At 40.7% G+C, this 16261-nt stretch overlaps 1 protein-coding gene across 1 annotated transcript in view; it reads right to left on the bottom strand.

The window, feature by feature from the left end:
- THSD4 (thrombospondin type 1 domain containing 4) overlaps nucleotides 1-15923 on the bottom strand; it is a 201838-nt gene extending 185915 nt beyond the window's left edge. The window contains exon 1 of the mRNA XM_065871892.1: nucleotides 15852-15923. Coding sequence (XP_065727964.1) covers nucleotides 15852-15923 — 72 coding nt within the window. The remainder of the gene's footprint in view (nucleotides 1-15851) is intronic.
- Nucleotides 15924-16261: the final 338 nt, after the last annotated feature.

The raw sequence follows: 16261 nt of genomic DNA, 5'->3' as shown, positions 1-16261 counted from the left end.
TAAGATCTCTCCCATCACTTCCAGCGCATCCCATCACTAACAAGTCAGGGCTGCCTTAGACCTGCACGTCAAAACTACAGCCCTGGGAGCTGGTGAATGGTGGCGGCCTTGATACACATTTGCCACTTGGGCTTAAGACTTTACTCATCGGCTGGACACATTTATGGGAGATGGAAACAGTAACTGGGAAGTAGGGAGTCCTGGTTGGATAACAACCTTCTTTGAGGCCAGACAAAGCCACCTCTATTGAGGTTACTGACAGACATGCTATGAAACATGGAAATCAGAGGCCACGTAAGTACTTAGAATTAGGTTATTTGGACCCAATAAAAATAAGTGGACCTTTAAAAAAATGTACTACCTTTCTATTTCAGTGTGCTTTGTTTCTCAGGTATAAGAGCCAAAATGCTATTTGGCTTAACCATTATGGTGTGTATCTGGCTTCAAGTCTTGGCTTAGAATTCTGTTAATCATCAAAATGCTTCATGATTAGAGGCCCCCCTTCATCTGACAATCCCACAGTGCTTACTCATAGTTCTTAGATGTTTTCAGTGGCATTTGGGATTTCAATTCCCTTTGAATGGGTTTTCCAGAGCATTTAGAGGATATGGTTCCAAAGGAGCTGCCCCCAGTGCACTAACTGGGTCTTCACTACCTGTACCTCACAGGGAAGATTCCTGGAGTAGTCTTGCGAGTGGGTCCCCCAGCAAGACTCTGCTGACTTCTCGTCTTTGCAGGGCGCCCTCATCAGTCATGACACAGCTTTTCTGCTCCAGTCTTACGTGAAGGCTCTATAAATGCATGCCACCTGCATGCACCTGGGGTCCAGCACTGTGTACCACAGGATGGTGCGGGAGGTAGGGGTGGTTTTCCAGCCTCCGGAGCTTATTTATGGTCTCACCCTGAGACCAGCTGCTCATAGGGGAAACTAGTAAGAGAGGAATGGAGGTCAAACCAGATCCAAGGCTGGATGTTATGTTATGTGTCATAGCAGAGGGCGCTCTAGGACCAGAGATGGTATGGTAGGGGTGTCGTGGAAGTGTGAGACTGCGAATGAGCAGGGAACGGGAGGTGTGATGAAATGGAAGCTGCACCACATCCACGCCCTGCTTTTCTGCTACACTTCTGGAGCGAGAAAGCTAGAATGTGAGGTCAGCACCTTGGTCTGGTTGATTCACTGATGTATGCCAACCACTTAGAACAGTGCCTGGCACATAGCAGGCCCTTCAAAAATAATGTGTTGCTGAATGCAGTGGAGACCTGGATTCCACCCTTTCTCCTCCCTCCCTACCACCTTCCAACAGACTTAGATGGTCGGTACACAAATCTAACCATCCCACGGGTCAGCATACTTGGGGAACAAACTGTCTACAGCTGACGTCTCTTACAAATAGCTTTGAACACACTTAATGCATCTGGTTTAACTGCTGCAGCCAAAAAGATTTAAAGCCACAACCACTGTCTTTCAAGTTACCCCCAAGCTTTCACTCGCCCAAAGGTTTCAGATGCTACAACTGGGCCCATAGTGATCATGTTGCTTCTAGACCATTAACCCTCCAGCTCTGGGTTGAGCAACTGTGTGGTCTTGGGAAAGCCACATAACCTCTAAAAGATTCATTTTCCTCCCATGCAAAATTAATGGGTTGGACTGGATTATCTCTAAGGTTCCTTCTCAAATAATGATTTAAGAGATTGGAATTTGGTGTTTAACACCACTTTTTGGCTCTAGGGAAGACAGAGTGTTTTTCATCCACCCTTTTGCTGGGAAAACCACAGTGACCTCCTAGCCCCCTCCTTTACCCACAGGGAAGGTGTGGCTGACTTGTTCTAGCTTTAAGAATCCTAGTTTTGCTCTTTCTCGCCTTTCAACGGGCCATCCGTACCTTCCCATCTTAAAGCCTCCTAGATATTTTCTTCTCCTTTCTCTCTCAGTCAGAGCCTTTGCCTCCATAATATTTGGTTGAGAAATATGGAGCCACATTGCGGTGTCTTGACCATAAACCTCCCCTCTCTAGGATCTTCTCTTTTTATTCCCATGGACGCTCCCCCCAAATCCACGCTCACTCCCTCTCCTTCCTCTCACTTTACATTCTGCTTTAATTTGACAAATATCTCCTTGAAGCTTTGCTGAAGAATCCTTTTCCATCAGGCTTGAGAGATCAAATATGTTTACAACCAGGATAACTGCCATCCATCAAGCATCGGCTGTGTACCAAACACCCTATGGAAATTACCTCCTTAATCGTCACGAAAACTATGATGTTGACACAACCCTCCCCGTTTTAAAGATGAGAGAAAAGATGCTTAGGGACCCTGCCCAGTTAAGAATGTGCAGGACTGGAGATTCAAGCTCAGGCCCACGTGCCTCAAAGCCCACGGGTCTTCTCCATTCTACTAAAGACAGTAATGGTATTCAGGGGTTCACAATATGCATTTGTAGTTTAGTGGTCACTTCTAGATTCAAAGAATTTTAAAGTTGGAACATATTTAATAAATCATTTAGTTTTAGTTACTTCTAGTAGAACTTAAGAAATATAAGAACATACCCACACAGAGGGAAGGAATGATATAATTACATGGAAGAATGCACACGTATTATATACATCTATATTTATAATAAAAATGTAAAGTAAATCTTTACAAGCTGCCATGGAACATTTACAAAAATTGTAATTATTTGACCACAAAGAAAGCCTCAATCCTTTCTTTAAGGCTGGAATTGTATTGTGTACAATATGTCCCCAAGCTGTCTTGCATGCATTGTCTCCCACTACGTGCGTGTACTTGACATTCTAGCCAAAGGGAACCAAAAAAAAAGAATTATTTGCCATTGTCTAAATATGCCCTCACCTTTCCCAGTTTAAGACCTTTCTTTATTCACATCGTTCCTGAGGCTGGGAATGGCTTCCTCCACTATCTGTCTATAGAATGCTTAAGCATTCTTCTTCAATCTCATCTCAAATACTATTTTTTCCATAAGGCTGGTCTTCATCCTCACAATAGGGTGTAATATGTTTATTAGAGTCGTTTACATGTTAGCTTTAACTAACCTAATTGTTCATGCCCACCTTTAGAGGACAGTGGGGTAGAGGTGGTTCTCACTTCCTTATGAATCCCAGAGCACTTAGCAAAAACCTCATACACGAAATAGCACTCAATACAGAGCTGTTGAATTTAATTGAGAGTTGTTTACTTTTGCCGTGGTGCAACACAGGAATGTGGAAAATAATAATTGTAGATAGGCAGATTTCAGTACATTCTAATACAAACCACTTGGTCTTTTACATCAATTACTCATTCTGTCTTTTAAATATGCCTGGGTTGAAATTTTAGCATTCTTTCTGTCAGTTCATATTAACTTTCTAAGCTAAAGTAAATAAATTTATATAATATGCTGAATCAGCAAATAAGTATTTTAAGTAAAAAAAAAATATTTTTAAAGAAGAAATGCCTAATTTGAGTATGCATGCCAACAACACAGTACAAGGAAATAGGGGAAAAGGACACCCACCATGGCATTAGTTTTTAGACTGAATAAATATTTCCATTTATCAAACTTGTGACTTTCTATTAAGGCACCCAATAGTTTCTTGGCGAGTAATTTTCTCAAAGAGTGGCAAATAAACTTTTGTTTGAGGCTCTCATGATATGCCAACCACAATGAATCACTTTTCTCTAGTGTAGCTGAGCTGCTTTATAACATTAGCTATACAAAGGGAAAGGAAAGTTAAGGAAAGGTGCTAAAGGTCATAGTTTGCATTTGTATAGATCTTTACAGTTTGCAAAGCACCTACGTGGATGTTACCTTATTAATGTTCCTTATATGGCATTGAGATGATGCATATGACTATTATCCCCATTTTATAGATGAGGAAACAGAGGTCTAGAAAAATTCTTTGCCCAATAAACACATGTTGGGAGAAAAAGGAAAAGGAAGAAAAGAAGAAAGGATAAAAATGTATCTTACAAAGGTCAAGATGGTAGACTGAGCAAAAGTATTTGTTTTTCTATTTTCTTTCCAAAATTCCATTCAGATGGCAGAAAAGATACACATGTTGTACAAACAACTACAAAAGAAGTAAGGACACAATCAGCAGATAAACAGTTTCTGAGGAATTTCCGAGTATTAGAAAGTTTATGTTGGCAAAAAACCACAGCAGAAAAAAACTACTAAAGCAGACTGTTGCTGAGATGGAAAAATTCTAAACACAGAAACCACAGGTACAATGAGCAGGAGGGGCCATTGAGCAAGAGTGGTCATTAATATCAAGGACAGGACTCCCTGAAGAACAGTGAGGTCAGTCATGCCCCATCCACTCCACAGGCCAACAGAGAGGCTGGTGAGAGATTTCAACATGTCTTTCAGATATTGATAGATGAAGCAGGCAAACATTAGCAAAGATACAGACTTGAAAAATTCAATCTGCAATCTTGATTGAATACATATATAAATAGTCCCTGTACCCAGTTATCAAGAATGAACATTTTCCTCAAGCACACTTAGAATGTTTACAAAGACTGTCCACATGTGAGGCCATAAAGCAAGTGTCAGCTAATTTAAAAGAATAAGTATTACAGATACCACATTCTCTGACCACCATGCAATCAAGTTATAAATGAGCATGGGTCATACTTGTGAAAATGTAATTAAATAAGGCATGGGTCAAAAAAATCATAATGACAATTTTAAAAACCACTAAAACTGAATAATAAAAATACTATATGTCAAAACTTAAGGATGCAACAAAAGTGATATTTCAAGGAAAAAATACCATCCTGAATGCTTATATTAGAACAGATTAAAGGCTGAAAATTAATGAGCTAAACATAAATTTAAGGAGCTAAAAAAATAAAGAAAAAAAATCAAATGAATAAATTCAAAGAAAGTAGAAGTAAGAAGAGCAAAAAAAAAAAAAAAAAAAGAAGAAGAGCAGAACTAAAAAGGATAGAAAACAAAGCTTCAGCACAGAGGGTCAACAAAGCCAAAAGTTGATTTTTTCATAAAGATTAATAAAATTGACAGACCTCTGGTAAGAATGGTCAATAAAAGAGAAGTCATAAAGGAACAATGTTAGGAAAAAACTAAGGACATCTGCAGCATCTGAAAAGATAATTAGAGGATATAAGGAGCATGTTTATGTTAAAAAACTGGATAACTTAAATGAAATGGACAAATTCCTAGACATATCTAACTTTCAAACATTATCCAAGAAGAAATAGGAAGGTTTAATTTTCCTACAACCATTTAATACTATTCAATACTCTTGAATACAGATTTTAAAAAATCCTCTAGACAAAATAGTCACATGTAGAATTAATTTAATAAAAATCAAAATATATCATAACCAAGTCAGATTTATGCCTGGAATGCAAGGATGGTTTAACATTATAATGCCTATTTCTGCAACTAGACAGATTAAAGAAAACCACATGATCATCTCAATAGACAGAGGCAATGCCTTAGATAAAATTCAATACCTATTCATGATTAAAGAATAAATCTCTTAACAAATATAAGAGAATTTATCAACCCAATACAACCAAACACTTTCAACAAACTTCATTTTTTTTTTTTTTTTTTTTTTTTTTTTTTTTTTTTGCGGTACGCGGGCCTCTCACTGTTGTGGCCTCTCCCACTGCGGAGCACAGGCTCCAGACGCGCAGGCTCAGCGGCCATGGCTCACGGGCCCAGCCGCTCCGCGGCATGTGGGATCTTCCCGGACCGGGGCACGAACCCGTGTCCCCTGCATCGGCAGGCGGACTCTCAACCACTGCGCCACCAGGGAAGCCCCAAACTTCATTTTTAATGGCAAAATGTTAGAAGCATTCCCTTTAAATCAGAAACAAAACAGCACTGACTCTATTCAACATTTTATTGGAGGTTCCAGCCAGTGCAATAAAAATAAGAAGAAACAAAAGGTAAAAGAATTGAAAAAGGAAAAAAACCCCAAATGGTCATTATTCAAAGTCATTATTCACAGATGACATGATTATGTACTTAGAAATCACAAAGGTTAAAGACGCAGACATAGAGAATGGACTTGAGGACACGGGGAGGGGGAAGGGTAAGTTGGGACGAAGTGAGAGAGTGGCATGGACGTATATACACTGCTAAATGTAAAATAGATAGCTAGTGGGAAGCAGCCACATAGCACGGGAAATCAGCTCGGTGCTTTGTGTCCACCTAGAGAGGTGGGATAGGGAGGGTGGGAGGGAGACGCAAGAGGGAGAAGATATGGGGATGTATGTATATGTATAGCTGATTCACTTTGTTATACAGCAGAAACTAACACACCATTGTAAAGCAATTATACTCCAATAAAGATGTTAAAAAAATTTTAAAAAGAAATCACAAAGGTTCCTACAGACAATTGATTTAAATAAATAAGAGAGTTCAGCAAGTTGCCTGGTTGCATTTCTAGGCATTAGCAAAATTTTAAAAATAATTAAAAAAATAAACATAATTTACAATAACAAAAATATAACAAGGTAGGTAGGAATAAATCTAAAATTAAAAGTGTACAAGACCTTTATGGAGAAAATTATAAAGCCTTATTGAAAAAGTTCAAAGACGATTTAAATAAATGTAAGGTTTAGAGTATGTTCATGGATATAAGGGCTCAACATTAGGACGATGTTAGCGCTCTTATATTGACCTATAGATTCAATACAGTTCTGATAAAATTTTCTGAAGGATTTTTCAAGGAAAATTGATGAATTAACTTCAAATTTCATAAAGAATGTCTAAGAATAACTGAGACACTCCCCCAAAGTAAGAATAAAGTACAGAGATTTCAACAAATGGTCCTGCAACAATTGATTACCAATATGAGAAAAAAAATTACATCCCTTCTTCACACTACGCAGGCAAATCAATTCTAAGTGTATTAAAGACATAAACGTGAAATGCAAAACTTCAGTAATTTTAGAAAAGAACATAGGATAATAACTCCATAACCTCGGGCTCAATAATTTCTTACACAAGACATAGAAAGTGTTAACACAAAGAAAGAAAACTGGTAAATTCAAATACACTAAAACTGAAGGCTTCTGTTTATCAAAAGACTATAAACATTTAAATACAAGGCACAGGGACTACCCTGGTGGTCTAGTGGTTAAGACTCTGTGCTCCCAGTGCAGGGGGTGTGGGTTCAATCCCTGATTGGGGAACTAGGATCCCTCATGCTGAGCGGCACAGCCAAAAATAAAGGATTAAAAAAAAAAATTAAAAAAAACATACAAGGCACAAGCTGGAGGAAATAGTGCATGGAATAACAAGCAGAGGATTCATATTCAAAATACATAAAGAACTTTTACGTCAGTGGTGAAAAAAAGAAGCACCAAATTTAAAATCAGAAAATAGTCATGAACTGGCATTTCATGGAAGACAAAATGTGAATAACTTGTACACATGTAAAAATTATACTATATTGCAAGAGTTAGTGAAAAGAGAAGTGTCCATTAACATATACTAATAATGTTTTATACCTAATGTATCAGCAAAAATTAGCCTGTCTGATAGTGCCAAACATTGACAAGGAGAGAGATAACTGAGAACCCTTAAACACTGCTAGTGGGAGTGAAAATTGATGGAACCCTTTAGAAATCAATTTGACATTCTAACAAACACATACTCTATGACCCAGTAACTCAACTCCTAGGTATACATTCTAAAGGAATCCTTGCACATACATGTGAAGAGATATGTTCCAAAATGTTCACAGCAGTATCGCTTATAATAAAAAACTAAATAAAAACGAACCTTGAAAGAACCTAAATATCCATCAACAGTAAAAAATATGGTATATTCACATAGAAGGACACTACGGATCAGTGAAAATAAATGAAATATAGTTATATGCATCTGCCTGTTGAATAAAAAATCAAGTTGAATTTAAACAAATCAAGATACCATGTCTATATAATTCAAAACCAAACAATATATTCTTTAAAGATACATACGTATGTGATAAAATTATTTTTAAAAAAGCAAAGAAACGATAATCATAAAATTCAGGATGGTGTTTCTCTCTGAGGGAGAGAAGTGAGGGGGACAAAATTAGGGGCAGCATACAGTATTGAAAATGTTTTATTTCTTTAGTTGGGTGGTGGGCTCATAGGTGTCTGTTTTATTATTTTGCTTTATAACTTGCTTATATATTATATATATTATCATATATATTAAATATTACACATTTTTTAGAAATAAAAGAGAAGGTAAAGAAGGTACTCAGAGACTACCACTCCACACAAGGGCTGGTTTCATGACTAAGTTCAACAGACCTTCAAGAAAAGGCTAATTCCTCTGTTGTTTAAACTATTTCAAAGCACGCTAAAGTATGAGAAACATTTGAATTTACTTTACAAAACTAGCAAAACCCCAGCCTAGCCCAATAAAAGAGAGCCATGAACCAATAGTACTCATTTTTATAAAAAAAGACAAATTTCAAAATAAAATAATCACAAATCAAATCCATCAGCAAATTTAATGAATAAATCGCTATGATTAAGAAAGTTAAGTTCCAGGAATGCAAAGAGAACCCAACGTTAAGAAATCTATTAATAGAATTCCTTATCTAAGTAGATTAAAGGAGAATTCCATATCAGCATTTCATGAAGGCAAACAGGGTTTGATAAAATTCAACAACCATTTTCAACAAAAACATAGAAGGGAAATTGTAACTAGATAAAATTTATCTACCTAAAACAATTGGCAGGCATCACACTTAGTGATGAAATATTAGAAGCTTTCCCATTTAAGTCTAGAAGAAGACAAGAATGTTCATTTTCATTGCGCTAATTCAACATTGGATCCTGGGAATCCTAGCAATTGCATTAGATAAAGAGGTAGAAACAAGAGGCACCAGGTATCAGAGAAGAAGCAAAACTGTCATTATTTGCAAGTCTTAGGCATATACACACATATACTCATAGACACACACATCCACATATACACACACCCTTATGGTTGTAAATGTGTAGGAATGGTTCTAGAAGGACAAATGCCAAATTGTTACTGATGGTTTCATCCAGGGAGGGAAGAGGGATAGGGTAGGAAGTGAGGGTAAAGAGGAACCTTTAATTTTTCACTCGTTGCATTTCTTTATTGCTTGAACTTGTTTCACAATAACAACAGCTTTCATAATTAAAGAAAAAAACAATTAAAAATGTCAAAAGTCATATGGCTAAACATGGTAGACCCAAGGCTCAAACTCAGGTCTTATATTATCAAGGTAGTTCCACATAGTTGGTTTTGAAAATTGTATTCATAAGAAGGCGAAAGAAAGGTGGAGCCACTGAGAATTGTGCACAAAGAATCAGTCACTCAGGGTATAACATTGATCCTTCATTCCTATTTGCCACAAATAACACTCCAGGGACTAATAATGATGGCTAGCTACTTATAAAGTCTGTCACCACTTACAAAACAACCCTACCTTCACTGTTTCACTTACTTTAACCCTTAGGAAATAATTTCAATAATCTATGACCAAGAAAATGTTCCACAATGGTAATCTAAATGATGTCATAAAAAAATAATCTTAAGACTGTAGATATAGAATTTCTGGAACTTCCAAAGGCACAGAAAAAAACTCCAACCCTCGGGATCCAGGTGACTGACAAACCTTCTCCTGACACATCCCTCACAATATGATTGTGTAATCTGAACTGCTTCCAGAGTATGCCATGTTCTTTCTTATTTCTGGGTCTCTACATATCTTTTCCCTCTGCCTAGAACGTCCTCCCTCCCTATTTTTCCCCTTAAGTTGCCTACCCATCTGTGCAGAGGAGTTAACATAGCAGACCTGACTACTCTCCTTTAAAAATACCTGCTTATGGGGCTTCCCTGGTGGCGCAGTGGTTAAGAATCTGCCTGCCAATGCAGAGGACATGGGCTCGAGCCCTGGTCCGGGAAGATGCCACATGCCGCGGAGCAACTAAGCCCGTGCACCACAACTACTGAGCCTGGGCTCTAGAGCCCACGAACCACAACTACTGAGCCCAGGTGCCACAACTACTGAAGCCCACGCGCCTAGAGCCCATGCTCTGCAACAAGAGAAACCACCACAATGAGAAGCCCGCGCACCGCATCGAAGAGTAGCCCCTGCTCGCTGCAACTAGAGAAAGCCCGCGCGCAGCAACGAAGACCCAACACAGCCAAAAAACACACCTGCTTATGAGGTTGGCCATTGGCTGGTATCTGGGAACTTGGATTTTGGGAGGGTGCTCACCATTCCCAGAACTGGTAAGAGTGGCTCGCTTGCATGTACTGTATGAGCAATTCCGTTTATGCTGAGTAGCTGTTTCCCTTCGGGAGTCTGCAATGTTGGTACATGGCAGGCAGAGAGTGCCTGCATGGCCAGCCCCCAACAAAAACCTGAGGTGCTGAGTGTCTACAAGCTTCCTTGGTTGGCAATACTTCACACGTGTTGTCATAACACATTGCTGGGGGAATGAAGTGGGCCCTGTGTGACTCTACTTCATTGGAACTTTCGTCTGGTTTCCCCCCAGCTTCACCCCATGCACCTTCTTCTTTGTTGGTTTTCTTGTATCCTGTCACTGTGATAATTTACAGCTGTAAGAGCAGTATATGCTGATTTATAGAATCACTGTGAATCACTAAACCTGGGGGTTGTCTTGAAGAGCCCCAACGCAAAACACTGAGCTTTTCAAATTGACATTGTCTGTGGAATCTTCCTTCACTTTCTTAGGCAGATTTCACTGCTTCTTTGCCCCTGCTCTTGCAATTAAAGAGAGCTTCTTATTGCATAATCATTAATTGTTTGCACTCTGTGCCCCCCCTCCCTTTTTTTTTTTTTGCGGTACGCGGGCCTCTCACTGTTGTGGCCTCTACCGTTGCGGAGCACAGGCTCCGGATGCGCAGGCTCAGCGGCCATGGCTCACGGGCCCAGCCGCTCTGCGGCATGTGGGATCCCTCCGGACCGGGACACGAACCCATGTCCCCTGCATCGGCAGGCGGACTCTCATCCACTGCGCCACCAGGGAAGCCCCTGTGCCCCCTTTTAAAGTATAAGCTCATCAAAGACAAAGACCTTATTTTTTTACCTTCCTTTTTTCAGCACTGAGGTGGCACACTCTGGTAGCATTTGCAATAGTAATTGTAGTAATAGCCAATAAGTGCTGTTTACTCTGTGCCTGACACACCAAGCTAAGAGCTCTACACATATTATCACAATTTTTTTGTTTGTTTTTTTTTTGCGGTACGCGGGCCTCTCACTGCTGGGGCCTCTCCCGTTGCGGAGCACAGTCTCTGGACGCGCAGGCTCAGAGGCCACAGCTCACGGGCCCAGCCGCTCCATGGCATGTGGGATCCTCCCGGACCGGGGCACGAACCCGTGTCCCCTGCATCGGCAGGCGGGCTCTCAACCACTGCGCCACCAGGGAAGCCCTATTATCACATTTTTAAAATCTTTTTTTTTTTAATTGAGGTATAGTTGATTTACAATATTACATAAATTTCAGGTCTACAACACAGTAATTCACAATTTTTTAAGGTTATACTCCATTTATAGTTATAGGCTATATTCCCTGTGCTCTACAATATATCCCTATAGCTTATTTATTTTAGGCATAGTAGTTGGAACCTCTTAATCCTATGCCTCTATCTTGCCCCTCTCTGTTCTTTCTCCCCACTGGTAACCACTAGTCTGTCCTCCATATCTGTGAGTCTGTTGGTTGGTGGTAATCCTTCCAACCACCCTTAAAATAGCTACTGTTGTTATCCTCATTGTAAAATGAGAAAACAGGGGTTTTAAGTAGGTGTTAACTGAATGAATGAGCCACCTAAAGAACATCATTTTAGCCCTTAAGGAATCACTTCATTGAGCTGAACTTGTGTTATGCCTATGAAGTCATAAACACTTCACCTTGACACCTGCTATGAGCAATTGTTGAGGATGTTATCTGTTATATCACATATTTTATTACTAAGTGATTTATTATTACATCAAGCATTTTATTATTATTTTTTAACTGATAAGACATGCTCACTGCACACAATTCAAAATGTACCAAAGGTATATAGTAAATCATAAGTCTCACCGGCTCTCCTTCCCCAGCCACTCTATTTTCCCCCTCATTTTCTCATATATCCTTCCAGAGAGAGGATGGACAAATATGTTAACACATTTCACAAAAATGGTAGCATTTTATACACGTGTTCTTTTCTTACCTAACTACATATCCTGGTGGTCATTTCGTATCAGTGCGTGTAGAGCTACCCCATTCTTTCTGAACACCTTGGTGATGATTGTCAACCAAGGACAGAACAACCCAGTATGGGGTCGGTGCACGGGTTTGAAAACAAACAGAGAAGGGCTATTCCTTCTTTCATTTTCTGGCTGCAGGAGCATTAAACTAAGAGGTTTAATGCTAGGTCCACTCTAGGTCCCTAGAATGCCCTTGCCCTTGTCACAACAGGACAGCATTGGTGTCCACTTGCACAGGCTGTGTGCATCCCCTGAAAGAATGTAAAGGACTGAGAGTCAGGCTGGACTTCGGGTGCATTTGTCCCCCACTGACGGACATTTAGGTTGTTGTAACAGCTACACAGTGGAAAATGGTTTAGAGGGCATTTTGCACATTCAGAGTAGATCTATTTGATAAAGTATTAGAAATGGAAAAGTTGCGTCAAAGAGATACTTTTAATTTTTAATTAAATAAGTTGAGATATTATTCACATGCCATAAAATTTGCTCTTTTAAAAGGTACGATTCAGTACAATCACAGGACTGGGCAACCGTTACCACTAACTCGGAAACATTTTCATCACCACAAAGGATAGCCCGTACCTGTTAGCAGCTGAGATATTTATTTTTAATTTTGATACGTTTTGCCAAATTGCTTCATCAAAATTAAAATAAACATCTTTTTGGCTCACTTCTAGGAATCTGTCTCACCACAGTGTACCAACTATACAGGTTTCCAGTTGCCTCTGCCACCCCCTCTGCACATATAACTGTATCGCATTGGTCTTATCTGAGAAGGTAAGTCCAAGTTCAGGAAATGTACACACACATCCCCACACACCATTCTCCTGCATCCTGCAAAGAAACTGGATCCTGGCACGCTTCCCACACTGAAAAATGCACCCAAGGTCTAGCCTGATTCACGGTCCTTTACATTCTTTCAAGGGATGCACACAGTCTGTACAAGTAAACACCAATGCTGTCCTATTGTGACAAAGGCAAAAGCATTCTAGGGGCCTCAGTGTTCTTAGTTTAATGCTCCTGCAACCAGAAAATGAAAGAGGGAACAGTCCTTCTCTGTGTTTGTTCTCCAACCCATGCACCGACCCCCTACTGGGTTGTTCTGTCCGTGGTTGACAGTCACCAATGCAACAGTGCCAGCAACAGGACGCTAAATAAGACTTGCTTTGAATCTCACCCCTTCTTCCCACCACCTGCCAGTCCCTGGTTATCTGGAAGGACCTCACACCCTAGAAAACTGAGTCTGTGAGCTCCTGGTCAGAGTTTGCTGCTTGGCGTCCATCCACACTGAGAACACAGCCAGCCAAGCACCACGAGGTGTATGACACTCTCTTCCCCTTCCTTCGTTTTCCTCATGTGTTTTCATAAACACATTTAGCTCATATGTTTGCTGGATACATTTTTGAACATCATTAAAACCTGCAAGAAAACCGGCTGGCCGAGAAAATGAAAATCTGGGTGACTTGGGGATGACACCACATGTTTACGGGTGCGTTTTGTTAAGTAACATGGTTATAAAAAAAAGAGGCTCTTGTAAAGAAATGCCACATTCTCCAAAGCTCCATATAAACGACATTCTTTTTAAGGAGGGAAGGGGAGCAGTTCATACTCATGTTCTTCCTCATCGTTTCATTTCCAACAAGGGGAAAGGAATCTTAATTGTACAGTTTTCTAGGAGCAGAGTAGTTATGGAGCCAAGGCTTTGCAGCGGCCCACACGTGCGCGCACACACATACACACACACACACACACAGAAGGAAGGTAAACTAGAAAGAAAAGAGGAAAAGGCACAGGAGGGTCTTTATTTAGCATAGCAGGGTAGAACAAAGGAAGAGACAGCAGGCATTCATCACCTCTGATTGGCTTTTCTGAGTATTAAGCGCGCGCGCGCACACACACACACACACACACACACACACACTTTAATTCAAAAGACAGAAGTTCTGCCTTCCTCTCCTGAGTGCTGAACAGTCAAAATTTGGATGAGCCCGTGTAATCCCCTTGAATTTTTCATCTGCTGTGCTGACTGTAAAGTGAAACAGAGCCACTGGCCTCACCGCATGTGACACAAGGCTTGAAGCACACGCATTGCAGAGTGGCCTTCCCTGGGAGCCAGCTGTGTGCAGGTAACTGGAGCCTGTCCTTGGCCCCGCTGTTAATAAGAGTAATTGGCACGCCACTGAGGGGCTGTTGGAGCGCTGTGATTTGCTCTGTATGGGGGTCTCCCCAGACCATATGCGTATGCAGCGGTGATAGAAATATTTTCCATATGAGCTCTCCTCTCACATGCTTAAGTGCTCCAGGCTGAGTCAGGCCGGCCCATTTGTCATTTACTCCACTAAAAAATCAACAGGGAAGTTGCGAACTTCAACTGCAACTAGAGGGTAATGGTCTGCTTTCTGCCTCCGCATCACTAACCCATTCAGTTCCTCCAGCTCCCATTCAAGATCCTGCCTCCCCCCACCCAACAGGCCCAGAAAATATCTGCAGAGCAGAAGACATGGGTAACTAATAGGCTAAAAGCCTAGAACAAATGACCCATTGCTGCACGCCTCTGTACCATGTCTGCTTTGAACAGAGTAAAGAGCCTGCTGCAACCATAGCTTGCCTTGCAGCCTGGATTTGGGAGCAGCTCACTCCCACCTCTTAGAAAAGGGAAAGTCATTACAGGAGGCTTTCAGAGCCTGCTCTGTCCCCACAATGCTAACAAAAGGCAGAGCTGTGAAGTGGCCCAGTGGCCTTTCTAGGAGATACACTTTTCACTTGGCTTTTCAAAGAGGAAGATGGATTCAGGAAAAAGCCTGTCCTTTCATTACTCAGCCATCAGTCTCCAAGATTTTTCATCAGAATAAGGAGTAAAAGCAGCGGACGAGGTAAATTTGTTGCAGGCTTATTTGCAGGTGAGGGTGGATACACCTACGTGCTTCCCTCTCCAGCCCATATGATCATCCCTTCCAATCGCTGTGTCAAAAACTGGCTCCTACAGGCATTTATGATGTTCCAAAATGTATCCAGCAAACATATGAGCTAAACCAATAAGAATAAATCATCCTCATGGGTCTTAAACATGCCTCCCTTCTATGGTAGATCAGTAGAGCTGGGACACTCTGAGCCCTGTTATGTATCACTACCCTTCTTCAAACCTATGATACAAAGTTAAACACAGTTTTTTTTCCAAGCACATCAAAGCAAAAAAGGAGGAAAATGTAATGCAAAAGCAGCAAAGAAAAGCAATTCCTCTAGTATGCACCCTCTAGCACGCATATGCAATACTGGAGAAAAATTTGCAACAGGTAATAGTCTCTACTGGAATCTGACATGTACATTTTTTTTTTTTTTTTGCAACAGCAGAACTAGAAACGTACATGCTCCAGGCATCTGTCACCAAGACCATGCCAATGCCCTGGTGTGGCAGCTGTACCAGAAGAAGATTTTAGAAATTACAGGATTTTTTAAGAAGAAAAGACGTCTTCCTGTAAGAAAAGGCAAGGCAAGCCTAAAAAAGCAAAATCAAGCATGACTCTTTACACACCATAAAAACCCCTTCCTCTTGGTAGATAGAAGAGGAAATATAATGCTGACGAAAATACAACTTCTGACAAGATATTTTATTTGGCTTACCTCTCCCCCAGGTCTTGCTAACACTGCTGTTTGAACGTGGAGCAATGTTAATATCAGGTAGCTGACAAACATTATTACCCAACGTTAGAACTACCCTAGAGGAGAAGTCCGTCTGCCAAGTGCTAACAGCTAGCAGATGCACTTGTGTCTCGGGATTCCAGCCCCGGAGTTCCGCTAGGCACCGCGCTGCTTCCCTCGGCTCTCCCTCACTGTACTACCCGGAGCTCCGAGCTCAGCCTCTGCTCGGAAGAAAACTGGTAAGCTGATCTCTTCATGTAATAACTTCTCCCAGCTGGGGGAGGGGACAGGAGCCAGCTGGGAGCTGGGGGGCTGCCTTTAACCGAAAGCAGAAAGGGGAGGGACAGAAATGATCAATGTGGAGTTCCGCATCTGGTCTCATTCATGAAAAG

This window comes from Phocoena phocoena, chromosome 2 (assembly GCF_963924675.1).
Source record: "Phocoena phocoena chromosome 2, mPhoPho1.1, whole genome shotgun sequence".
Taxonomy (NCBI): Eukaryota; Metazoa; Chordata; class Mammalia; order Artiodactyla; family Phocoenidae; genus Phocoena; species Phocoena phocoena.
This window is presented reverse-complemented; position numbering and strand designations above follow the sequence as displayed.